The sequence below is a fragment of the Peromyscus leucopus genome, chromosome 3 (assembly GCF_004664715.2).
Source record: "Peromyscus leucopus breed LL Stock chromosome 3, UCI_PerLeu_2.1, whole genome shotgun sequence".
NCBI lineage: Eukaryota > Metazoa > Chordata > Mammalia > Rodentia > Cricetidae > Peromyscus > Peromyscus leucopus.
Window position 1 is genome coordinate 131231385 of NC_051065.1, and position 27598 is coordinate 131258982.

Sequence of the window (27598 nt, forward strand, 5' to 3'; positions counted from 1 at the left end):
AGCTGGGTCATGTGGTAGAGAGAGCTTTAGTCTTTTTGGAGAATTTCCACACTGATTTCTGTGGTGTCTGGGCAAGTGTTAAGGTAGAGTGGGAACTGAGGACTTGACTGTCTTACTCTCGCACTATGGGAATCGCAGTGCGGATCACAGTGGGTGGCAAGACTTGGGGCCCTTTTACTTTTGTTTCTCTTTTTAGATAGGGTCTCACTGTGTAGCTCTGGCTGTCGTGGACTCACTGTGTAGATGGGCTGGCCTGGAATTCACAAAGATCTGCCTGTCTTTTCCTCTCCAATGCTGCAATTAGAGGTGTACACCACCACATCTGGCTGGATCTTCTAAAAGAAGAAAAACTTGTCAAAAATTACTCTTAAGCATACTTTGAGGCCACTGGGTGACAAGGAGGAAATGAACCAAGCAGGGGTCACAGATCAGATTTGGTGCATCAGAGGTTAAATTCCCTCCAATGGTGACCCTTCAGTGACAGCGAATCCTATTGAGTGCGTTCATGGTCATGTTGGCAAGGAAGGGACAGTCCAATTGTTGACCCTTTCTGCCTTCAATTTACCATGAAATAATTTTATTTGAACAAGCATTGGCTTCTTGCAAAGAACCATTTGCAAATAGTAAAACTGTTGATAGCGTATTTAGAAATGAAGCTTGATTAACTGTGAGGAGGCTGGGTGTAGATCAGGGGTCACATGTGGGGTGCTGCCACCCTCAGGCTGGGTGTAGATCAGGGGTCACATGTGGGGTGCTGCCATCCTCAGGCTGGGTGTAGATCAGGGGTCACATGTGGGGTGCTGCCATCCTCAGGCTGGGTGCAGATCAGGGGTCACATGCAGGGGTGCTGCCACCCTCAGCATCACTCCTTGAGCTGGCATTTCTACTGTGAGAAGGAAGTCGTATGTCATGCAAGCATCAGTAGGCTTGTTTCTGTCTTTTGGGGCTTTTCCTCACTTGTTTGTTTGCGGCTAGAGTGAGGTGATGCCTGGTGTCTGCTTTTGTCCTCACTGTGCCCTGAGCCACCTCCCTTTTCACTGAAGCATTCAAATTGAAGGGCAGGCAGCATGAACTGAGACATCACACCCCTCACACATCTGTCTTTCGTTTTACTGCTCACAAGTAATCATTTGAGGCATTCAAGGCCCTGCAGAGACAAAGATGAACAAAACACAGGTGAGTGGCTACCTTGCTTTCTTTCCTCTGCCTTTCAGCCACCCAGCTGTCCCTGTCCATGGTTAGTGGACCTCCTGCGCTTTTTAGGCTGTTCTCATAGACTACTGGGTGGCAGAGGCAGCTAAACAATGATGCAATGATTAAATCAAGGACGTCAATCCATGACAAATGTCCCCGAAATCACTCTGATTCTTAGCCTTGAACAAGGACACATGAAAAAGCATGCAGAAATGGGCTGTAAGTACGTGGGCTCGACTACTAGAGCATGAGGGAAAGTGTGAACTCATCCCAAAGCAGACATTGCAGCTCCAAAGAAGAAGCAAACTTTTTGCTAGCCTCCAGCAGTGCAGGCAGGGCTCGATGGGAATCCAGGGAGTCAGCGTAACTATGACCTTCTTTATCTGAGGGGGAAAGGGAAAGATACTCACACACTCTTGGTGCTTTCCTTCTTCTGGATCCTTTGCTCTGTGTTCTATTCTCTCTCCTTATCTCCCCAGAAATGTCCTTTCTGTCTCTCTCAATGTTTTCCTTCTAACTCTACCTTCATTCTTCCTTATTCTCACTCTTTATTTTTCTTTGACAGCTTATACACCCCAGCAAAATCTTGCAATATAAAAGTTATAATGTGGTTACATTCTATTTTTCAAGCGAGTAATTACAATGAATACAAGTAAAAAACAGCATGTTTTCCATATCCCTTACTTACATGATTAAACATTTTACATATTACAGGTGAAAAACAAGTTGTCCCAAGAACCCATGTATGTTCATAACCAAACCACTTGTTATAGATTAACAGAGTGTAAGCAAGCAAGGTATTCTTCTCAGTCAGGTCTCTTATTGGCAGGCTGTGTTTTGCAGTTACAAAGAAAGGACCAATCACTTTATTACTTGTCTTGAAAGGTAATCTTATAAGGAATCACAAACCTAAACTTTTATATATGAAAAAGAGCCAGCTCTACTTTAAATCTTTAGTGTGCCCACCCACTCACTAGTAGTTTTTTATATCAAGAGATTGAAGGCAGAAATGGGTACAAGGAACTAATCATCTTTGATCACCAACCAATCTTCGAAAGGAAACTCCGTCAGCTAGTAGTAATTGGACTGCTTTGTTTTTGATCCCTAACCTCAAAGCTACTATCAGAATCTTAATCTGAGGTCATTCTAAGGCTTTGTTTCAGCTATGATGCACCCTGAAACCTGTGAACATATCTCCCAACATTAATATTAAAAGAATTTAAGCTAGCTGGGCTATTGGGACTCAATTTTTTTAAATCATTAATCTAAGTCACAGTCTGTACAGCTCCTCAGTAGAAACTCATGTGTTCTAGCTGTGTGACACTTCCTTATTTTATTTTTTTATTCTCTGATCAGAGGCAGGGACAACACTCTATCCTTCCTTTACCTATGTTAATTTTTCCACTAAACTGACCTCTATCATAATCCCTCACTATATATATTAAAGACCCCCAATCACCAAAATCCTAGCACTATTACTATATAAAATCATTGTTTCAGTTAAACAGTGCAGCTTAGGAGGAAATCATCTTCATAATAATCCGCAGGTAAAAATGTCTACTTGAACAGGATGTTTTCATGAGATAAACACACTACATTACAGGCAGTGTGGATCTCCCCATGCCCATTCACACCTTGTCAGATACCAGAGAAAGATGGCAGCAGCAAACATGTGAAGGCACAGCAGAGGCAAAGGACACTCTGGGGTCTGTGGTCTCGGGCCCTTGCCTATCCAAGATTTACCTTTCAGGGTTGTATTTTCTGGTGGGCTGGTTTCCTGAAGCCAGTTACCACCTGCTGCTCCTCTGACATGGCCACCAGCACATGCCACCCTTGTCCTTCTGTGGTGACATTGAGGAGAGACACAATCAATAGGAGCCATCACTCACAGACCACATGCTAACATCATATTCACCTGCAGCTGCTGCTCAAGGAAACCATGGGAAGTTGAAGAACTCGCTTTTATATAAATTAAAGAAATAGAGGTAGATGTGGCTCTAAGTAGACAGATATTTTGGAGTTACCTCCTTGGTCACCCCTTCATTCTAAAGCTGAGGAAAATTCTTGCTTTGGCGACATACATGCTAAAGTTGGGATGATTCAGAGAATGTGTACGTGGCCTCTGGGTGTGGATGAACATAAACTGAAGAGGCATTCCATACTTTGTGTGCATTTATGTGTATGCATGTGCGTGTATGTCCATGTGTATGTGTGAGTGGCATGTATATATATGTTAATGTATGTATGTGTGTATGTATGTGTGTATGTATGTGCTTTTGCAGGTGCATGTGTAATATACCTGTGTATGTTTGTGTGTTTGCACATGTATGTCTATAATGTATCTATGTGTATGTTGGTGTATGTGTGAATGTGTGTGTGTGCATTTGAATGTATGTGCATAGGTGTGTATGGATGCATATGTGTATATATGCATTTATGTGTGTGTCACAATACTAGGGAATTATATCAGGAGAGGAAGGTATTTTAAAGGAGAGAGAGCAGAGAGGTTTATGAAATACATGTAGTAAGAGAGCAGAAGGTGGCATCAGTTGGGAGAGGAAGAGGAGCCACCTGGAGGGGAGAGAGGTCACGGGGGAGGACAGGAAGGAGGGGAGCAAATAGGAACACAGTATGGCACATTTGTATGAAGAGGCTGTGATGAAACCCATCACTTTAACATCAGAATGAATGAAGTTGAGATTTCAGCACTGAACTGAGCTAAACCTGGGGGTTTTCTAGTGTGACAGTGGCAGAGCTGTTCAGAAGCAAGGCCTCCCGCAGGCCTGAGAGTCTCTGGGTCCTGCCTTGGTAGTGTAGTTGGCTGCATCGGGCACTACAGTTTCTTCCTTTATCTTACAGGATTATTCCACCGAGAGGCTGAAGAAGACAAATGAGATACTGAAAGGCATCAAACTCCTCAAGCTGTACGCCTGGGAGCACATCTTCTGCAAAAGCGTGGAAGAGACGAGAATGAAGGAGCTCTCCAGCCTCAAAACCTTCGCGCTCTACACGTCACTCTCCAGTGAGTCACCATCGTCACTCTGGGGGACCAGTATGTGCAGTGCTGAGTCTGGCTTATAGCGATGAAATGCTCTAGTCCTCAAAGGAGGCCCGTTATTGTCTCTACATATTTCACTCCGTCTCCACTAGCCACATGATGCTCTTTACACTGCATCTGGCCCTTTGCAAGTTGTTTTTGGCTGTGGTACTTCATGTATTGAAATCCTTGGTACTTTTTTAAAACTATTTTAATTTGATAATGTGTGTGGGCATGTACCTCTGTGGCACATGTGTGGAGGTCGGAGGCCAGCTTTGTGGAGTGAGTTCTCATCTTCCCTTTTTACATGGGTGCCAGGGATTGAACTCAGGCTGCCAGCCTCCTACAGCAAGCACTGAGCTGTCTCACCTGGTAATATGAAAACGGTCATGACGTGACGTGGTAGCTCCAGCTGAAACTCTCATCCACTACAGCAGGGAAAGTCAGCCAGTTCTCAGTAAAAAGGGAACTATTTTTTTCAGGTGATTTGACTATTTTGCTCATGACCATCTCTAAGTCCTTTGAAAGCGCCCACTCTGGTTTGTGTTATCTGTTTTGGAGAGCACTTCTGATAGACTTTCCTGAAGAGTAAATGAGGGCAGAGAAAAGCTTCAGGTGAAAGAAGCCAAACTTGATTGGCTCACAGTCTGCTTTCCTAGTGTGTTCTTGAGAACATTTGCATACTGTTTCCATCTTAAGCACAAACTCAGTGTTTTCTGGAGTAATGGACTTGCATTAGTATAGATCACACATGCTTAGTCAAATGTTACCCACTCTTATTTGATTTTATTTGTGGTCATTTTTGTTCCCAAAGATCTTTAAGGGCTTAGAGATTTGAAAGTTTATGCACTATTATTTCTTGAACTGTAAATGACTTTAGATCTTGGTGATGTTATATGCTTTTGTTCTAAACTGGAATTACAGTCAACATTGAGGGCACATTCTATTTTAGGTGCCATGAAAAGGGCTTTATACTCACTGGGTCTTGTATCTACATGACAATGGTGCCAGATTTTGATAAAACCCTGTGGTTTCCAAGAAGGATCCTAACAAACCATCCATCTGGTTTAATTATGACTCAAACACTAACATTTTTGGTGGTGTATGGCCATAGCCCCTAGCCCTTGGGATCTTAAGGCAGAAGGATTGCCTTGAGGTTCAAGCTAGCCTGGGCTACATTGAGAATTCAAGTTCAGCCTTAGGTACAAAGTGAGATGGTGTTAATAAACAAAAGTAAAGATAAAAACAGGGCCTGAAGAAATGGCTCTGCAGTTAAAAGCACATTCTGATCTTGTAGAGGACCTGGGTTCAATTCCCAGCACCCATATGTGGTGGTTCACAACCATCTGTAACTCCAGCTCCAGAAGGTCTGATGCCCTCTTCTGGCTGCCTCAGTCAGCTGCACACATATAATGCACATACATACATTCAGGCTCATACACATACACATAAATTAAAAATAAATCTATAAGTCTTTAAAACAAAACAAGAAAAAAAGAAAGAAAAAAATACTACACTAAACCCCTCTAGGATTTTAGCCTAAATTCTGAGTTGCCCTTATGTTGACTCTGCATTTATGGTTTAAGGAAGGGTGAAGATATGAAATTATTTATTAACTGAAAGGTCTAAAAGTGAAAGTTAATAACCCCTGTTGGATCCTGAGCATGAGGTAATGTCAAATTCTCATTTTTCATCTGCATAATAACCAAATTTTCATAACTTAAATTAGTTCAATAGACCAAATAAAATATACAACCTGTAAATGCTCTCAGAAGTACACATTTAAAAGATTCTAATAATTTGCATCATCAAAGGATTGTTTTATCTGAATTCTGTGGCTTGGAACATTTAATAAGAAAATTGTCAAAATTCTTTAATAAAGAAAAGTGCTTTCTGGCTACAATGTGTATGTGGGAGCTCATATAACCATGGGTGAGGAGACAGCCCTGGGGACTATTGGTGAGCCAGACAGAATGTTACTAACATACTCTGCCATTCTAGTCTTCATGGAACATTAGTAGTGGATGATTAATTTACATGGGGAAGATGTTTGTGCAGTTCAGTGAAATCACACATTTGATTTCTTCCCGCAGTCTTCATGAATGCAGCAATTCCCATCGCGGCTGTTCTTGCAGTAAGACACTTTTTCTTGCTTTTAGAAATAGAAGCAGGTCCGTGCTCATGAATGATTTCAAGCAGAGAGTATGTGGGTGGCCATGGTTGTTACTTCCCTCATCATTTCCTTCTCTGTAGTTTCCAACCCAATGGTTCTAGTCCAGGATTGCTCAGCCCTGACAGTGCAGATACTTTGGTTTAGACCATTCTTTGCTGTAAAGGGATATCCTTAGCATTAGTATAAATAGTGGCATTCCTGACTTTAACCCTACTAGATGTCAGTACCTTGCCCAACCATGACAATAAAACCTATTCCCAAGGGTAGGCGAAGGTGATTAAAACTAACAATGGTTGGAAAGTGTCCATCTTCATCATGGTGGCCTGGTTCTCATACATTCTTGTAACAAAATAGTTCATAGGAGCAACCAGGACATGTTAAATAATTGCGTTCTATTTCTCACCATATAGTGTTCACAAATGAGAATAAGTCTTCACTGGACTACAGTGTTGGGGTTTTTGTACAGTTGTACAGTAGAGACCTTTAAACGCTAGACCATTCTCTTTGCTTAGAATAGCGAGTGTGGGTTGCTTGGGAAGCATTTGGCTGGATGTTGGGGACTCTGAGTTCTCTGCTCAGTTTATTCCTCCGTGCACAGTAATTTGAGAGAAGCCACTTCCCTAGTCTATAAATAAGCTGTCTTGTCTGTCTCTCAAGTTTACTGCTAGGATCATGTGCAGATCACTATGTCTCATGAGTCTGGGGTGAAAAGTAATTATTCTTCGTGGTTTCAGTGGACTTGGCAGCACGGGAGGAGATGCTGGGTTAGGCAGGCTGAATGTCAGCGTGTGTGTGTGTCCCTTGTACCACTTTCGCCAGAACATTTTAAACAAACCTCTTTTGTGTTTTGTGCAGACATTTGTGACACACGCATATGTCAGTGGGAACAGCCTGAAGCCCGCAGAGGCCTTTGCCTCTCTGTCTCTCTTCCACATCCTTGTCACCCCCCTCTTCCTGCTGTCCACAGTGGTCCGGTTTGCGGTCAAAGCCATCATCAGGTATGCACTAAACCATCTGAGTGTCTTTGCTTATTGATGAATAATAAGTACCCCTGCTGGTGGATTTGCAAGAGTACAAAAGGAACCATAAAAATGCTGTCAGAGGTTACCATTGTTAGAAATTGACTATGTTAACTTTCAGTGTTTTAGTTCCTATGAAAGTGTTGTAGAGTGGGGCTCCTTATTTTTCCTTTTTATTACTATATTTTTTTATTATTTAAAACAATTTTTAAATTTAAATTATTTTGATCATATTCTTCCAGATCCTTCCCCTCCCCCAACCCAACTTAAAGTTTTTTCTCAAAAAAAACCAAACAAAAATTTAATACAATAACCAAAAAACAAAAACAAGATAAAAAAGTAAAACCACACCAAAAATCCACCAAATTGTATCTAAATAAACACACACACACACACACACACACACACACACACACACACACTCACACAAACACATATACACATAAACACACATGACAAAAACAAGAAACAAAAAACCATGGAGTCCATTATATGTTCGTCAACTACTCCTGAACATGAGTCCTATCCTGGAGTGGCTTGATATACAAAGTGTTATGCCATTGGAGAAACTGATTTTCCCCCTTACAGTAGGAATAAGTGACAGTTCAGTTTTAACCTTTACCCTAGTGGATAAATTTTCATTCATTTTTTAATTCATTTTTTAAAACATAATAAAATAAAATATAATAAGACAAAAGCTATCACATTACAGTTGGACAGGACAAACCAACAGAAGAAAAAGCCTAAGTGAAGGCACAAGAATCAGAGACCCGCTCATTCACACACTCAGGAATCTCATAAAAACACTAAACTGGAAGCCAAAATATAAACCCAGAGGACCTGGTGCAGACCCATGCAGGCCCTGTGCTTGCTGCCTCAGTCTCTGTGAGTTCATAGGAGCTTTGCTCTGTTGATTTAGAGGGCCCTGTTCTCCTGGGGTCCTCCATCCCCTCTGGCTCTTACACTCTTTCTGCCTCCTCTTCCCCAGGATTCCCTGACCTCTCAGGGATTTGATGGAGATATTCCATTTGGGGCCGAGTGTTCCAAGGTCTCTCATTCTCTGAATAATGTCTGGCAGTGGGTTTCTATATTTGTTCCCATCTGCTGCAGGAGGAACCTTCCTGGTCATGCCACAACCCATTCTTTAGAAACAGTTCAATTGATTATCAATTGGCTTTTTACCAGACATTTAGAATGTCTTTATTTCCCTGCCCACAACATGCTTAATATTAAGCCAAACACTCCCTTTTATCTCTGAAGTCTTCTCTGATGGTTGGCTTGGGTCAGATTTATATAAGTGATGGTGACAGTTTTGGTGGTACCTTAAAGGTTTTTGATGGAGATGGCAATGATGCTTTTCATCTAAGTGATGTAGGCCAAAGCTTATATGTGTATTTAATATATCTATGACCGTGGTCATGATGTTTCCCACTGAAGCTGCACCAGTCTATAGGTGTACCATCAGTGATGGAATATCTTTGAATCAACAGAATATGCTGCATGGATTTCAGTTTAATCTCCCCCCAAAAATTAATAATCCCAGCTCATATTCTTTGAGGATTACAAAGACTTGAAAAACTGTTAATTTTCTCTCGCAAGTATGCTTCCAGCCAGGGTAGACTTTGTCTTGGTTATAATTCCCCATAACTGACAGCTACAAAAGCAGGTGTCATATGATGGTGACCATTTCCCACTTGTTCCATTTGTACCACACACACACAACTGTGTTGACAAGACACACCATGCTCTCTGTGCCACCATCTTCTGTCCTAAACCACTGTATAAACAGGGCAGTCTTGAAGTCATATGCCACCCTCACTTTGCAATTTTTATATGCCTTGTAGACTCTTAGCATGTGCTGCACACAGCTTTTGTCATTTTTATATTTGACCTTTGAAAGAAATGTCTACATGCTCCAACACTGAAGAAAACCTGAGCCCTTAACGAGTACCCCTTAAGGGTTCATTACACCATCAATAGCAAAGTAGAACATTTCAAAATGAAATAATTTCCACAAGGCACATACATTACTGAGACACCTTGCATTTGATGCTCAATACCTTGGTTGTAGGCAACAGTTTATACCGACTTGCCATAGATTAACTACCAGATAATGTTAGAATGCAGATGAGCTATCCAGAAAGCACGAGGGTTCGGGATGGGGAGAGTGGGAGGTAGTGCGGGGATGGGCATCCGCTAATGGCCGCTTTCAATCGTCTTTCTCTGTGGCCCAAGCCGATGGTGCCTGTTTAGTAGTCTCCACTACACTCTGGTGCCTCCTGTCACCTCATTTTATCTCGTCTCATCTCGTATCTGCTCTTTTTGGTGACTTCATATGATCTTGGTAAGTATACGCTAAAGTCAGCCTCCCAATTAGGGCAGGCTTCTCTGGTGGAGGAGAAGCGCCATTCAGCAATAAAACCGATAAATAGCCTGGAGCTGCTATGTTTGTCCTTTTTTTCATTTCTCCAGTTACAGCCAGTCCTTCTGGTTGCAGTTCTTATTAATTGCAAACTGACTTCTGAGCTTAGAAGCATCGAAATTAGAAATGCCTCAAATCTGGAGACCTCTCATTCATGAGCAAGTCAATAAACAATCGATCTTGAAATGAAAGAAGCTATCGCGAACCACAACTTCAGGGACTGGAGTATGGATTGAAAAAGACTAAAATGAACTACAAAGCCCAATGGCTACAGATGGCCCAGTGCTCCCAAGTAGGAGTGTGAGGCCAAAGCCCTCTGTTGGGTTTTTCTCAGGTGGCACCTCTCCTCACTTAAATTCCCTCCTGGGGAATTAAGGAAGGAACTCTCTGCGTTGATAAATGGCCAGTCGTAATTTCAAGGGAAATGAGGCCCTATTAACACGAAAGTAAGGTGGCACCAGGCCCAGTGCTATCCTCAAGCCGCACAGGCCCCAAAAACAGAATGTGCTTCTAAAAAGCCTATAACTTCTCTAAATGATGTCGGTTTCGATTTGCAGGTCCCTCCTTACAGAGTGAGTGGCGTCAACAGAAGTGCCAGACCATTATATGTCCCAACTCGGGTTTCCCAGGAACACCGAAAGGCAATGACATTCCAGTGTGATCTGGCTCTCCTGCATTTGCTTAGTGCTCTGGGAATCAGTGCCATCTCAAATGCAGCTCTGAGCCTCGGTTAGTGAGGGCGTGCATTGGCCGGCTTCGCTGTTTATAATTGGTCTTTGGGTCATTGTGACATTTTGATCTCCTCTGTGGAAGGACTACGTAAGAAGACGTCATATGAGTTATCTATATGATCTTAACTATAGTCAACAACTTGATGGGAGGTATTGGATGGTGATGAAGTCAAACTCCATGAGTTCTGGGCTATGTGTGCCATAGACCGAGATACACCTGGTCGTAAGAAACTCTGACAATGGAGAGGAAAATTGAAAGGCCATACGATTCACTTGCCCAGCGAATATTAGTCCTCCAACTTCTTTTGATAAAGAAGTTATATATTCGCCCATCATGCCAGGTATCTCTCGTTGATAGTGATCACTGGCAGATATGTATTAGAGCAGGTGTTGTCACATGCACACTCTCGCAATGTCGATGACAACTGATATTGCATTGGAATGAGATGCAGAATGACGAACAAGAGCAATGGGTTCCAAAGTATTGTACTATGGGCACACACCTCAAACCTCCCCTGTTTTGAGTGTTATGGGTGAGAAGTGTTGCAATAACGAACTAATAGATATGTCTCAGTCATATTATATTTAACCGAGATTCGGGAATCTTCCAAATCAAGGAGCCTCTATTCGTGCCTGCATTTATGGATAGACAGGACACTGTGAGGAGTCGCAACTTTGTATTGACTATCATACCTAAACTCTCGAATTACCTGCTTACACTACGAACAAAAAATTCGGCACCTTATACAATGTGAGCATGGAAAATTATGAGATAATTTAAATGCTCTGAATATAAAAGGCAGGCACCTGGCGTCGAGCACATGTTTGCGAATCAAGGACGGGGCATAGGGAACACTTATCGCGTCAGAATGTGCCAGCGAAGGGTCAGGATTTCACGCGGTTACCCGTTGCTCAGGTCATATATGGTTTAAGGCCAAATTGTTGCTCTCTGAGGACCCTGTCTTCAAACAACAAAAGGAGTACTTTGAAGTGTAGTGATTATTTTTGTCTACATTAATAGCCTAACTCTTTAATTCGTACTACTCCTAGTAGCGTGATAATTTATGTGGTTTGCGTCTGAGAGTTATCCTTATTAGATATTAGGTATTTCGATACGTAATGTTATATTTTCCAATACGATGTTAATTGCCAGAAGGTAATAAACATCTAGTTTTAAAGAAACCCTCTACCTTTTATCCCAGGGAAAGTACAGGTAAGGAGATATTGGGTAACTTACTATCTCTTCTCGATAGCCTCTCAGAACAATGTCGTCTAGACTTGGCAGGATCTCTTATCCACTGTAGGAATAAATATATACTGACACTTTATTTTGAAGCAGTGGTCTTAAAGATGCCATGGCCAGGCTCCTTGGATCAGCTTATATACAACCTGTATACTCGTGATTCAATGATACCATAGCATAGGTATCAGCACAAAATCTATCTATTCATTCGGAGGCTGTAATACGGCTGTTTCAAGAGATAGTTCCAATATGACATCTAATATATCAAAAAAAGTGACTATCATTGTGCATGGGGTTATGAGTGGAGATAGGATGTTTGAGTCGGGTGTCCAGACGGTAAAGGATGGTGAATTAGTTTATTCTTTCAAGGAACCCCAAGTATGGTCTGTCCTAGCACATTAGTACTGCTGCGGCGACATTCCTCCTGTAAGATTCAATACACGGGAAGGTGTTTAACCACCTCCTTTCTTGGGCTTCAACTTGACACCTTGACTCTTCGGTGCAGCACCTCATAAGAGACATGATAATATAACATCATGAAACAAAATACATTATATTTAAGATACAACATGGACACACAGAGAGTGTGTATTCTGCGCGCATTGCGCACCAACATTCGCGAGTGCAAGGTGTAGTATCTTAGGTTTAAAACTGCTAACCTAGATTCGTCACGTTACCTAAATACAAGGTTGTAGACTATTAGTCCAACTAGACTAGGCTTAACGGAGTGTACGAAGGGCCAGCCCGGGTCTTATTAAGGCTTTGGATTGGTTAGGTCAGCTATGCCTATCAGCGTCTCGCAGGTCATTGGTAAGAGGTGCTCAGTTGTTCACTTTAGGTGTCTTGTCGTGCATGTGGGCGTATCTGGGAGAGACTCAACGTGTTTAGGTCATTTATCAGCTAGAGCACTCACCATAATATGGCCTGCTTTGAAGGTGAATAAAAGATTAATGCACAGATTGCACAGAATACATGAGCATCAGACACCCCTCAGTAAGAATGATCTCTAGTAGGGTTTTTTTTACAATCTCTCAATTTTAACTCACTCTAGACATTCTATCCCAGGTACAAAGCGTGGCCTGCTAGAGTAATAATTATGTGCGGTCCTTCTCTGGTGGCCTTAGTGGCATTCATAAACTGTCTCATAAGAGGAGAGAGATATAAGGTAGCTAGTGATGTTAGTAAGAGTGCACTCGTGCATTCTAGAGATGCAGAAGCAAATGAATCCATATATTACACAGAATGTGTGTTTGGACTGTTAGGATGAGTCCACCAGTGTATTTATAGTGACGAGTGGGTAGGCCTGTCTGGTTCTGCGATGGTCTTGAGAGTGTGGCGTGTACTTGACTACTTAAATTGAATATAGGCTTCACTTGGACTAGTTGCGTGAAAGAACATTGTTTTATCTAGAAGAGATGTTGACGAGAGGCGTAGTACGCGGCTAGAACGTATTAAGTGAGATGATACACATGGGGTGGCAAGAATACGTGTATTTAGTGGTGGATGGGTAAATACTTCTGACACTAGAACGTCTCGGGGCAAGGCTGTGAAGGTGGCGAGATGGTTGAAGGCGGGCGACCGTTCCGATGACCGTCCTGCCATTTGATGTCTGGAGAGCGGCGCTTGCTTACGTCCATGTGGTTGCATGAGTGACTGTGGAGCCTGTGTGCTGAAGGCTGTGCTCTGGATCAGAGTTGATGCTAATTTCCGAAGGTTAATCAGATCCAGTGCTGCATTGAAAGCCTCATTACAAGCAGAGAGTGCTTTTGTTATCATTTCAGCCACTTTACTCTTACTTCACAAACTCTACTGCATAAAGGAATCACAAGCGCACACTAGGAGGGCGGATGGAGCCCAGTCAGATCAACGAGAGACTATCCTTGTTAAAGGTGCTCTCATACTCTTGAAATAGAATAAGATAGCCAGGATATAAAGTAACCACTACATGATACCAAGCTCATGAAATTGCTACTGAGTTATGTGTGTCCTTCAGCCAGAGGCTAGGTTAGGTGGTCTCATCAAACCTTCTCATGCTGCCAAATGCGGTATAGATGACTAATGGTTCTCTCAGTGGTATGTGGTTTGAGCTCTCCTTTATAATAAATTTTACCTCCCCCTACTCATAACTGTGATTCTTGCTACTAGATCTCGTACACTTATAGGCTTACATATCTTAATGCTAGTTGATATACTCTGATATCGCTGACCTACTTAGGGGCGTTGTGACCCACGGACTGATGAATAGTTGATCCTACAGGAGGACAGAGGGAACAGGTAAGTTTATAGCTTTACCTCGTGCGCTACCACTCTCTCATTGCTGATTGTAACCTGGATGTCTCGGTCACCAGCAGGGATATGTCTCATCTTTACATTCCTGATTTGCAGCTATGTAATATTATTTTGATCCTAGGCCTCAACTTAACGACGTATGAGGGATACCAATGGTAGTTGTTTCAATTTATATTGTTGCCTCAATCGCGCCATATTGGGGAGTCAAGAGGCGGTTAGAGCACTTCGAATGTTCCCTCACGCTGCTAGAGGAAGGCCTGCTTGATGGTGGCTCACTGAGGGAGCGTTGCTTGACTTAGGTTTTCCTTATGTCTGCTTTAGGCGCTACACCATAGGCAATGGCTGGCTTACACAGTGGACTGAACCTCCACTGGATGCATCAACTGGCACCGGCAATCCAAACAGGACAATGCCCAGCCGAACACCGCGACCATTGCGTCACTCTTAAATCAGTGCACATCCCCAAAGGACCCTGACATCAGGTGACCTCCTTACATCTGTTACGCTGTCTTCCAGGCATTGGTATTGGGCCCAGAGGGCCATTGATATGATCAGAGGTCCTATTCAAGTTGATGAACTTCTAGTTCTGGGCTGACTGCGGTTATGATGTTCGTAGTCTATTGGATAACTTCAAAAGCTAGTGAGGAAGAACGGCGATGTTTGCCAGACGAGTGCAAGTTCTTTCCGGCTCCGTTGAGGTAGTAGCTGGGAGTCATGCTTTCTCAATGATTCAGCAAAAACGTTTAAGGCTATTAGTGTATCAGTAAACTTTCAATGAGATTGTGGCAAATACTAGAGGAGGAAATGGGGCACTTAGACCACAGACTAGATATAGTATGTGATATTCAGATCACTCTATCTCTTAGTTTATTCGATCAGCATCCATTATAGCAAGTGTTGGGTTCCAGTGCCACTGCTGTAAGGGCTACTAGAGGATACAGAAGGTGCATATGTGAGTTGGTGTTGAGCGACGTTGGCCTATGTCATATAGTATACTGGGAGCGTGCAAGTGAGTGATTGCTTATTGTCGCATTATCCAAAGTGTCGTATTTTCACGCACCCTCACACTCTTAAAAAACCAGACGCAACCATATGAATGCATGCTCTCACCGCATGCATACACAAAAGATGAGCATGCTTGTCCGTCTCTAAGTATGGCGAATAGATCCCCATTTCCTAGTTGGCAGTGCTGATAGATTTGGGGCCTGCTATTGGCTCCTTCAGAGTTAGTAAGTATCAGAGTCTCCGAGTGTACAAGTTCAGTCAATTCTCTTCTTAGACAATTTACCTCACCTAGTTTCCTGACACCAGTGTCTCTTGGTTTCTTTCGCGGGAGTGTCTTCATAAAAGCCTGATGAGTTCTCTTGTAGTGATGATAGTATTTGAATGCTCAGGGAAATCGAGGAACAGCTTGGGCGGCTGCTGTAACCATTGTGCTTGGAGGTCACGCATTGCCCGTTGCCGAGTCCTTAAGAAGCACATGGCGTCGCCATCGAGTGAGCATTTGTCTTGCACGTACAAGAGACAGGCACATATCAAATGCTATTTATGTAAACTGCGTTATGAAAAACAAAATACAAATAAGCTTTATTTGTGTTGATGGTAACACACAACACATGGCTACTGGCTTCTACGAAAATCAGTTTATATGTCGAGATCAGGATCATACTGATTCAGAAATAATTGCCACTTCTATAAATTGTGAAGAGAATGCCCCCTTTCTTGCTTCAAATGGGAATTGAAGAGATGTTCTTCTGTACTCACATTTGTATATTGTGAGGTGTTTTAAGTGATCTAGTACTTAGTACGTTAAGAATTGTTTATAACCGGTGGTACTGATTTAAGTATTTTCGAGATTCACTTAACAGTTCATTATGGGTACATATATGGTCTTTCTTTTAATCTGAATAACGTAGGCTATGCATGCTTCAGTGACTTAAACAAACTACATAAGATTGGGTAATAGAAGAGCGGCTTCAGAACCAGAATTTTCACCTGAGCTCTTTTCCTTGTAATTCGGCGGTTCATGATCCTCGGACCAAATATTTTCTTTACTATGCTGGCATAAGCCTCTGAAGCCAAGTCGTTACTTGTTTCGATGTGCGTCGTATACGCAGTAGCAACATCAAGCACTTGTCACCACTGTTGTCATGTGTTCAAATCAAGCGCTTCCACGAATATGCTGTCAGTGGCTGTACCCTTGAACTATATAACTGCAAGAAATAGACTGTTTCATCGTGAAAAAATGGCACTCGAGACAGGGTCATGCCGTGGCAGTGGATTAGTATCCTCCAGTTTTTGACCATGCGGCCGACATTTGTCCTGTGTGGGATTAATAAAAAGTGAAGAAGATCATGATCGAAGTGAAGGGGATTCTACAATTAGATCCGGTAGCCATCACCTGACCTGCCTCTCTGAGGAGGCCTCCGGCAGTCTGGCCCGACAGCAGAATAGATCGACTGGTCTTCCAAGGAGGGGACCTAGGTGGAAACGGGCTAAGGCTGCACATATGAAGATCTCATGAGTGGTGGATTGGATTTCGGTTGATTAAAGAGAGCTAAAAATAAGGCTAGCTGTGTTTAAGAGCCGGTGGTGATAAATAGGAGATGAGGACATTTGGATCGTGACAGAGGAATTGGGACTACAGTAGAACATGGGATAAAGATGGGTTGGTACGGAAGTGGTGGTGGTGGAAGCAGGTTAACAGAGTTGATTGCTTTTTAACACAAAAACCGACATACAATTAATGCTTTAGGTTTGGTATTGGGAGTCAGTGCTCATGTACCCTAAACTGGCTGAGAATCTGCAGCGAAAATGATCCTGGAATCCCGTCAGTCAGTATCCTGCTACTCTCATATCCACATTGTCTGGAGATAAGTCATGGTATATTTTATATTGCTTCAAACAGTATGGATCTGTTGCAATTACATGAGATAAGTTAGGGTAGGGTCAAGATTGGAACTGGGAGGGTTGAGATAAGTATGGATAAGGTGAAATGTTTAATATGACCCAGGTCAAGTAAGATGTATAGGCTAGAATTGGAGTTTCGTGCATGATATGTGGGATGTGACCTAATGGTTGTAAGGGAAGTGGGATTAAAAATTAGCCAGCACGTGTACTACATCGTCTCGTGTTCTCTCTTCTGTGTGTTAGTAGTGTGCGATATAGCTGCGAGGACTGGACCCAGGCATATACTGCTAAGCAAATGCCGCTCTCAAGTCACTGAGTACACCCCCATTATCCCTCTGTGTCTTTGTAGTCTCGGTGTTCTAATAAAATGTGGTGAAGATTATATGCACTAAGGGAAGGAAGTCTGATGGTGATTACCAGATAGCTTTTGCGATTGGCTGGGAGACTTCGCTGCGGTAAGCAGGGAGTGGAGACCATATTCACCTCGAAACAGCGGAAGCTGTCGATTAAGGAGGTGACAGAGCAGTTCATATAGTCCCAGAGTTGGGAGTCAGGAGGTGTGTATTTTTGCAGTTGATATGTTTACACTTCTTGTGTCATCCAAGAAGATCGATCAGCATATGGTAGATGGTCGAAAATTTATGATATATAGGGCTCATGCATATAAGCTTTAAGATCAAATTGCGTAGTGGATTGAAGAACCATTTTCATTTGTTTACCAGGTGGCTCTTTTTGTAAAGGGATAGTTACACAGCATGGGACGGGCAGTTTAGCCTCCAGAGCTAACATTTTAATAATTCTGAGTCTCTGATTTACTTGTGTAATCTGGTAGGGCGTGGGATGCTGTACATGTCATAAGTGGAGGATCCCTGGTTTTATTGACCTGGCCATTCTACTCTAGCAGAGATCCCTGTGAAATTTATAAAAAATCATGTTAACCCAAGCGGGCTGGGAAGGCCTAATAGGGGAGTTGCAGTGAAGGATGTATAGTCTCCAATGGCACGGGGAATATCACCTACGACACGACACACACACACACTAGCAACACGGAATTACCAATTTAATAATATAACAAATAAGGAGGGTAAGAGGTAAATAAAATACAAAATATAACAGTGAGTAAGAATTCCTTCAGTAACCCATTCTCAATACTAGGAGAAGCCGGTTGAATGTCTCAGGAAAAATCAAGTAGAACTCGCAAATGCTCATTACACCCGCACCTGCTAACATATTTTTTCTTATGTAGTAACTCACCAGGGCAGTACATTGCAGATCTCATGTTATTATAACTTTACTATTAGTCCTTTTTATTATCTGGTTTCGAAAAGACATCGATCCATTCTTCGACATGCTCGAGGGCAATTGAACTTGATAAATACTAGTTTTCTGAAGTCTTCTGGTGGAGGTGAAATGGGGATACACTCTCCACGAAGAGTCCTCTACCAGGAATCACTTGTTTGACGAATTGCTTCCATATTTGTAGTGTTTAATTATGCTATACAAGAGGGATAGACGCATGAGGTCGCTGAATACTTACTCTTATCGATATTCTCCTGTATTCTCCATTTGGTTTTCCTGAATTGTTATAATATAATAGTAAAAAAAAATTTCTTTTTGGGTCCGGGCTGTAGAGTTGATGGGCACCCTTCAATCCCAGGCACTTGGGATGTCTAAAGGCAGGAGATCTCTGTGAGATAGGAGCAGCCGTGAGGTCGTACTGGGAGTCAGAAGGTAATCGATTGGCAGGTCACAGGGTCTACACAAGAAGAACTCTGTCTTGAAGGAACTCAAAAAAATAATAGAAATATGTATAAAACATAAGAAGAAGAGAACAATGAAAATAAGACAAGTGTGCGCACACGAGAACCATCTTTGCTTGTCCCCTCGTCGTTTGAACGTAGGTATGATATTTGTACTGAGTTAAACATAACTGTGCATGTGTCCCTGAAGCCGGGATGTTTATGTTGCCACAGCAAGACTGTAAAGGATGTTTGATGTTGTGTGGACATGTGCATAAATCCAAACACACATGAATGGCTGGCCAGTTCAGGTTAAAGCAGGGAGCTTATAGTGTCCCAGTCATGGGTTGCATCTCTGCATGGACCACACAAAAAAATTCATGAGGGCTAGAGAGGTAACATAAGAACATTTGATGTTCTTGCAGTGAATCTGAGTTTGGTTCCTGGCACCCCAGTTGGGCAGCTCACAATCACTTGTAATTCCAGCTCCAGGGGATCAAATGCCCTCTATGGCCTCTTCTGTCTCTGTATGCACCTACACAAACCTGTACACACACACACACACACACACACACACAAATCTTTAAAAATACATTCAAGTGTATCTATATTTTTTAAGAGAAAGAAAATCAAAGGTTTGATTAGAACCAGCTCCTAACACTTTTGATGATCTTACTCTCCCAAAGAATGCATTAGACCATTTTCTAGGGAGGCAGATTGAACAGAGCAAGACAATCTCAAAGAAAGGGAAGGTCAAGTTCATGGAGTTGGAGTTATCTGAAGAATTGTTTTCTGTACGAGATGAGGTAGAGGAGTAAATTACACTGCACAATGAATTCTGGAAGAAAAAAGAATCTCCTTCAGACACATCCAATATCTCCAGTTATTGAGTCCAGGTTGGACTTCTAGTGCTGTCGAGGGTCATTCATCACTGTGGACGGCCCAAACCACAAATGACAAGCTTTTTAAAAATGCCGTGTGTTTGAAAACAATACTAATGGAAACTCGTCCTTGAGAGTGCTTGGGATGCTTATATTCTGTGAGAGCTTAGAGTTGAGTGATTTTGGCTGTAGCATTGCCACAGAGAGTTGGTAATATTCTAGGGCCAAAGTCTCTTCAAATTACATCGATGGAGCTGTGACTCAAGTCTCTGTCAACACGTCTCTACTTGTCATCCTTGCCTTAGTCCCACAAAGAGCATGAAGTCATTCTTCTGAGCCTCTGGGGCGGCACTACCACAGTAGTCATGACTCTAGAAGTTGGTGATACTAGAATATAGGTACAGATCTACTCAGCATGCAAAGTACATCCACCCTAAAGAGTTGTGGTAATTTGAGAATGTTCTGTGCACTGTGCTTCCAGTGTTATCTGTGAGGGCTGTGGGGAGGGCAGACATAATATTTCATCACCCACCCCCTTTTCTTTTAGAGCAAGGTGTGTGTGTGTGTGTGTGTGTGTGTGTGTGTGTGTGTGTGTGTGTTTCCTAGATGGCCTGACCTCTGCTGTTCCTCTGATATCTGTTTTCATACTGAGGTTTTGGTTTGTGTTGCTCTCATGAAGACTTGGCATTGTTCTGTTTGATGGTTAATGTTCTTTGGGAATATCAATTAATGGAAGCTGGAAAGGCAGTATCTTGTTGGGATTAAATCACTGGTTATTTTCAGACATTGTTAGTTCTCACAGAAGTTATCTATTTTTTAAATATTAAATCTGAAATTTCAGACAGAAATATTTTAAAAGTTTCATGCTTCTAGAGTCATTTGCTTTTCTAGGCAAATTAACAGTTTTAAACTGTTACATTTTAAACCCAATCATCTCTACAAGATATTTCAATAAGACATATAATTATTTATGGAGAACTACTTCATTGTTAAATTTGTAGAAAAAAATGAGCTTTTTCACTCTAAAATTTTTAAAAATCTTTTTAATGTGTATGGGTGTTTTACCTACATGTATGTCTATTCAGAACATGTGTGCAGTACCCATATAAGCCAGAAGAGGGCAGGAGGTACAACCAGTTGTGACCTCCATGTGGGTGCTAGGCTAGGAACTGAACCCAGGTCCTCTAGAAGAGCAGTCAGTGCTCTTAGCCATTGAGCCATTTCTCCAGGCCCTTGTGTGTGGATGTAGCTACATATGTATGTGTGTGCATGTTTCTCTTCATGTGTGTGTGAACTCCTGTGTGCAGAGACCAGAGGACAACCTTGGCTGTCTTTCCTTGGGTGCCATCCACCTTGTTTTTCAGGAGTCCCTCCCTGGCCTGAAGTGCTTCCTGTGAGTTGACTTGGCCTGTCTCCATGTCTTCAGTGCTGAGCCTGCAAGTCCTGCCAGCATATCCAGCTCTTTTTTCTTTTTTTAAATTAGGGTTCTGGGTATTGAACACAGGTCTGCTTATAAGTATTTTACAGACAAAGACACGCTCCTCCCCTTACTGCTGCAGTTTCCTTGTAGTGGATAGGTCTGTCTGCTGATGGAGAGTGTACTGCAATTGACGTAGATCCGATCACAGTGTAGCTCCTATGGATCTCCTGGTGAAGCACTGACCATCTTTGTGTAGCAAAAAGTCCTAGGTCTTTTTCTTTTGATAGTCCACAATAGATTCCTGGGTGTGTTCTAGCTCAGTCTGATTTATGTGCACATGTCAGCTTCTCATGATTCCCAAAAATGATCATTAATATCCTCCTGGAATGTTTGTTTTTAAGTCTGGTGGCTCTCCCAAATGGATTTCAATTTGTTCAGAGTCAATCTAATCAGCCTGTTTATAGTACACGGGGTTTAAAAAATATTTATTTATCTATCTGTATATAATTGTGTCTGAGTGGTGTGTTTGTGTGTGTGTGTGTGTGTGTGTGTGTGTGTGTGTGTGTGTGTGTGTGTATGTGTAGGTGGGCTCACAAGCCTATGCACACAGAGAGGCTTGGTGAGGGTATCCATATCCTCTCTCACCCTCTGCCTATTCTTTGAGGCAAGGGCTCTCACTGAACCTGGGGCTCAGGTTTCCTGGGCTAGACTGACGCCAATAAGTTCCAGGGATCAACACTCTGCCCACCATCATTTCCAAGTACTATATCTTTCTCTTTTCATATTCCCAAGAGGTCAGTTAATTAGTGTTAAAGTTTTAACTAGATACTTTTTTTCCTCACCATTTGCTCTTGTGGAGAAGCCCCAGGAAAGACTAAAACTTGACATTCTCTTTTTTGTTTTTCTTGGAATTGAAGTGAAATAGCCATGTGAGTGAACATTCGGTAAAACTCTCAGTGTTTTTATAAGGCTTCAACTTCTGTCCTTTTCTATTTGGAACACAGCAATCAAAACCAATAAACAGGAAGCAGCCTGGAAGATACCACCTGGACAGCTATGAGCAATCTCGCCGTCTTCGGCCAGCAGAGTCAGAGGATATTGCAATCAAGGTTAGTTCATCTCTTACGTTCTTACATAAGTGGAAGCGTTTATGTTACATTCTAGGCTGACGTCTGCACAAGTGTCCCAAATGTGTCTTCCGGGTCTCTTTACTGGGATCACAGCCCTGACAGTCTTTAAAGCATATGCCAGTGAGTTTATAATTCTTTTCTTCACTTCTTGACCACAGGTTCAGTTTCAGCCTGGTACCCAGAAAAGAACATTTCTTTCAAATCTACCAGAAGCTAGTATTCAGCTCATTCCTCTAGTACTCACATATAAACTGATTCGTAGAAAACACCAGTATTTTTTAATTCCATTTTTAAAGTAAAACAAGGAGAAGTTAGTTGCTGCATGGTACTATTCCTAGAGAGATGTGAATGAACATCTACTCACCAAAGATAGGAACTAATGACAGAGCAATGTAACGGCACCATTAGAGTTCAGCTTGGTGAACCACTGAGTCTATTGGGGTTACTTACAGGAATATGGGTCAGGGGTGACATACAGGGCCACAGATGACACAAAGCCGCTACATCCACTCCAGAATGGATGATGACTGAGGCAAGCTGGAACCCAGGATCTCAGCACAAATTGTAGGGAACTTGACAGGTCAGAGAGTCACCTCCTCAGTCTTTACTGGTTGTATATTACTAGGGATTGATAGGCAATATGAATCTTGTAACTTTCAGATACTTCTTCATACTTCTGAGTTGTTTATTGCCTGAGTCTCAAGGAGCCTTCCCTTTGAAATTCCTGAGTCTTGATAAGCTTCCCCACAGGACAGAATGTTTCAACTGGGAAGAAATTGGTTCTCAACATGAATATATGTACCGTACAGTTTCATTCAGCTTATCCTGCCACACAGTGTTTTCGATATAGTTTCAAACTTGGCTTTATACTTTCCCCGGCCTTTTGTGCTTAGGCAGAACTCAGGTAGAAATGGCAGCTTTGGGGCACATCTGGGAACTGATGACTGGGACAAATCCCAGGGAGAGGCCAATGATGAGCAGGTTCCAGAAGAGAGGCTCCTGGACATTGTAGTGTCAGAGTCCTAGAACATTTCCCTTTTAGAAACTTCTCCAGATCCTCTGCACTTCCCAGGCCAGGCCAAGGCAGTGAGGTTCAATGCCTGGCCTATAGAAAGCATGCAGTTGCTTGTTTAGGAGTGACTGTACATGTTCTAGGCTCTTGTCTGGTGGTTTCAGACCCTAATTTTTCTTCTTATGCTCAGATGACACTCTGGCATCTTCAGTCACTTCTCATACCTGTCACCAGAGACCTCTTAGTCATGTCCTCACTTTCACTGGTGACATCAGCATGCTTTTCTTTTCTAGTACATGACAGGTTAATATAATTTTTTCAATTTAAAGAAGTATGTATTTACTTGTTTGTTATTTGTATGTGCCTATGTATCCCTGTGTGAGTTTACATGTACCACATGTGTAAGGGCTAGCAGAGACAAGAGGAGGGCATTGGATGGATGCCCTGGAGCTGGAGTTACAGTTGGTTGTGAGCCAAGTGATGTGGGCATTGGGAACTGAACACATGAGCTGCGTGAGAGCAGCAGGTGCTCAGAATGGCTGAGCCCTCTCTCTAGCCTCCGATTCTTTGTTTCTGATTTATACCACCAAATACAGAGAACTCAGATTGGGCTGCTGCCATGTGCTGTAACTTGTGTTACAGTTGTAAACACTGGAAAGGGGCTGTCCTTTAGTTATCCACTAGTACCGCACATCAATTTAATTCCTATATTCTTATTTTCTAGGTGACAAATGGATACTTTTCATGGGGCAGTGGTTTAGCTACATTATCCAATATTGACATTCGAATTCCAACAGGTAAGACTCATTGCATAAGCATTTTTGTATTTTTCCAAGATAATTGAGCCTAACAAAAAGTGAAAGGAGGGCTTTATTTATGTTTATTTAATTTCCATTTCATGTGTGTATGTGTGTGTATGGTGTGAATGTGTGCATACATTGTTGCATGCGTGTGAGTGTGTGGGGTGGGGTAGGGTGGGGGTGAGTTCATATATGTGGAGGTTCAAAATTGAGGTTCAGAATCTTCTTCAATTAATCTTCCACCTTATTCAGTGAAGTAGGATCTCTCAGTTAAACTCAGAGCTCAGTGATATGGCTTGTCTAGCTTGCCAGCTTGCTCTGGTAATGTCCTGTCTCCATCATCTTGCTCTGGGAATGCCCTGCCTCCATCTCTAGGGCTAACTGGACTTACTTTGGTTTTGGGAATCTGAACTCTGGTCCCCTTATTCTTAACCATTGATCTATCTCCCATCTTGCCTGCCTGTTAAAAGAGTTTAAAAATATACAGCCATAAGTTTATATTACTTGTATGTACTAGGTTCCTCATGAGACAATTATATCACTGTGAACTAGAAATTATAAAACTGGACTGTCATTTAAAAATCTGTGTCTTTGGACAAAGTTATTTACTGTTCACTCAGTGATTTGAGGTACTTAAGGAATTGGGATTGTTGGTTTCTCATTGTGTTCGAGAGCAACTTTATTTTTTATTTATTTATTTATTATTTATTTATTTATTTTGAGACAAGGTTTCCCTGTGTAGCTTTGGCGCCTTCCCTGGAACTCACTCTGTAGCACATGCTGGCCTCAAACGCACAGAAATCCACCTGCCTCTGCCTCCCGAGTGCTGGAATTAAAGGTGTATGCCACCGTTGCCCCATGAGAACAACTTTAAAGAAAGGCTATGTGTGAAAACATCTGAGGCCCTGAAAAATACCGATAGCTGTAGTTGGACTTTCTTTGGACCACCAACCCCCAAATAATGACATGGAGACATCATTAATTATGAAAGCTTGGTCTTTATCTTAGGCTCGTTCCCAGCTAGCTCCTATAACTTAAATTAACCCATTCATATTAATCCACATTCTGCCACATGGCTCTTTATCTGTCCTCCATTCTGTATGTCCTACTCCCTCCACATCTCACTGGCATCTCTTGTGGCACCAGTTTCTAACCTTGAGTTCCTCTTTCTGCTTGGAAGTCCCGCCTAACCTCTCCTGTCTAGCTATTGGCCATTCAGCTTTTTATCTAACCAATCATGTGCCTTAGACAGGTAAGGTATAACAGTGACACATCTTTACACAGTTTGCCTAAATATCCCACAACAGATGGCACTTGTAAATACTTCAGGATCACCCATCTGGTCATTTTTTTGCATATTAATTTTCTTGCCTTTAAGTTTTATTGAGGTGCAAACAGTCTACAATAGCTGCATCTGTTTAGTATTTCATTGTAGGCAGGCTCTCTTTGGACTGCCAGCTCCCAAATAATGACTTGGAGACTTCTTATTCATTATGAATTCTTGGCCTTAGCTTAGGCTTGTTCCCAAGTAGCTCTTAAAACTTAAACCAACCCATTTGTATTTATCTGTGTTCTGCCATGGGGCTCATATCTCTGCTCAGTACCATGTGTCCGACTTCTTCCATGTCTGGCTGGCCAATTCTGCCTTTCTTCTTCTCAGAGTTCCTCTCTCCCCACCCCACCCCCACCCCCGGGAATCCCACTTACCCTCTCCTGCCTGGCTATTGGCCATTCAGCCCTTTGTTAAAGCAGTCAGAAGGCGCCTTGGTAGGCAAGATAAACCAGTGACACATCTTTACAGTGTACAAAAAGTTTATCCCACAACATTTCATTGTGAGTTTCTTTAAGATAACATTTTTACTAATTCTTTCTGGAATTTTTACAATGTATTTTGATTGTTTTCACTTCCATCTTCCAACCCCACCCTCATGTTCTCATTCCCATAACTTTGAGTTTTTGTCTTCTTTTTTAAACCCATCAAACATAGTTTCTGTTGTTCAGCTGCTCTTAGGAGTGGGGCCTGCCCTGAAGTATGGTTGATCTACCAGGGGTCACATCAGTAAGTAAAACTGACCCCCCCTCTCCCAACAGCTATCAGATGCCAACAGCTCCTCACGTGGCGGCGGGATCTCATGTCCACCTCCCCACCACATGCTGAGATTTTGTCTGGTTTGCGTTTGCACAGTTCTTGTGCATGCTTCCATGACCGCTGTGGTTTTATGTGTACCACTGCCCTGTCTGGAAAGCACCAATTCCTTGAAGGCATCCAGCACCTATGGCTCTTGGAGTCTTTCTTCCTACTTCGAGAATTTGGGCCTAGTGTAGGTCTCTGATGCCATGGCAATCAAGAACTTAATATATAGCTGCTTCCAAAGGCCACTTCCTTTTATTGTTCTTTTACTTTATAAACTGTTGTGGGAAGAGCATACCATGAGCTATCCTGCCACATATTAGATGTTATGTTGAACAGGTATTGAAGCATTTTTGGGAAATGTATATCCATTAAACAATACCCCACGGTCCCCTTCCTCTATTTACTGGTAACCACCCTTACCATGTCTTCTTCTGTGAGTTTGACTGTTGTAAGTCATATTCATCACTCATGCAGTATTTTTCTTCTTTGTCTGTCCTACTTTACTTAGCATAATCCCACAAGATTTTGCTATATTGTTGAAAACAGTAGAAATTCCTTCTTTTGTAGATGAAAATTTTATTACATGTGTGTAGCATGTTTTCTTACCCTGTCAGTAGACATTGAATTGTTTCTATCTGCTTTGATATTGTGAAAAATGCTTCAGTGAATGTGGGAGCACAGACATTTTTTACTATCTGAATTTTAATTATTTTGTACAGACACTGGGGGGCAAGTTTAATGGTACATATGGTAGTTCTGTTTTTAATATTCAAGTAACCTTCATACTTTTTTTGTACCGAATGCTCATATTCTGTTTCTCTGCTATTGAGTTGTAGGGAATTCTTGTGAATTTTGAATGTTAATACTTCATCAGGTAGAAGGTTTGTGGGCATGTTCTGTCATTTTCTCTCTGTTCACTGTTTCCTTTGCTGTACCATTTATATTTTGAGGTATTTTCATTTTGCTATGTTTTGTTTTGTTTTCATTTGAAATCTAAAAATTCATTGCCAAGGCCACTGTGAAGAAGTTCTTTCCCTGTGCTTTCTTGGGAGGTCTTGACGCTTCACTCTGACTGTCAGGTCTTTGCATCACTGTGAGACGACTTTCATGTGGAACCAAACAGGCAAATCCCATTCTTTGCAAGCGGACATCGGTTTTCCCATGACCACTTGCTTCTTCCCCACCATGTGATCCTGGAGGGCTTGTGGTAGGTTAGGTGACATGGTTGGTTCTCAGCTCTCTTCCATCTGTCCCCCATGTGTCATTACCACACAAACCACGGAGGCTTTGCAATGTATTATTTGTAATATATTTTGGGTATGGGATGCTGAAGAAGTTTGCATTCAATCTGAAGATTATGTTGGGAAGCACGGGCATTTTAATAACACTAGTTTGTCAATCACATAAGCTTGGAGTTATTTCCATCTTCCTCTCTTTTCTGCAGGCATTTCATCACATTTTTAG

The 27598-nt window shown here is 42.1% G+C and overlaps 1 protein-coding gene across 1 annotated transcript in view; it reads left to right on the forward strand.

The window, feature by feature from the left end:
* Positions 1 to 27598, forward strand: part of Abcc9 (ATP binding cassette subfamily C member 9) — a 123604-nt gene that overhangs the window by 34303 nt on the left and 61703 nt on the right. Inside the window, exons 12-17 of the mRNA XM_037204319.1 lie at positions 4054 to 4216; positions 6325 to 6365; positions 7260 to 7402; positions 10417 to 10574; positions 22028 to 22167; positions 23925 to 23997. Coding sequence (XP_037060214.1) covers positions 4054 to 4216; positions 6325 to 6365; positions 7260 to 7402; positions 10417 to 10574; positions 22028 to 22167; positions 23925 to 23997 — 718 coding nt within the window. The remainder of the gene's footprint in view (positions 1 to 4053; positions 4217 to 6324; positions 6366 to 7259; positions 7403 to 10416; positions 10575 to 22027; positions 22168 to 23924; positions 23998 to 27598) is intronic.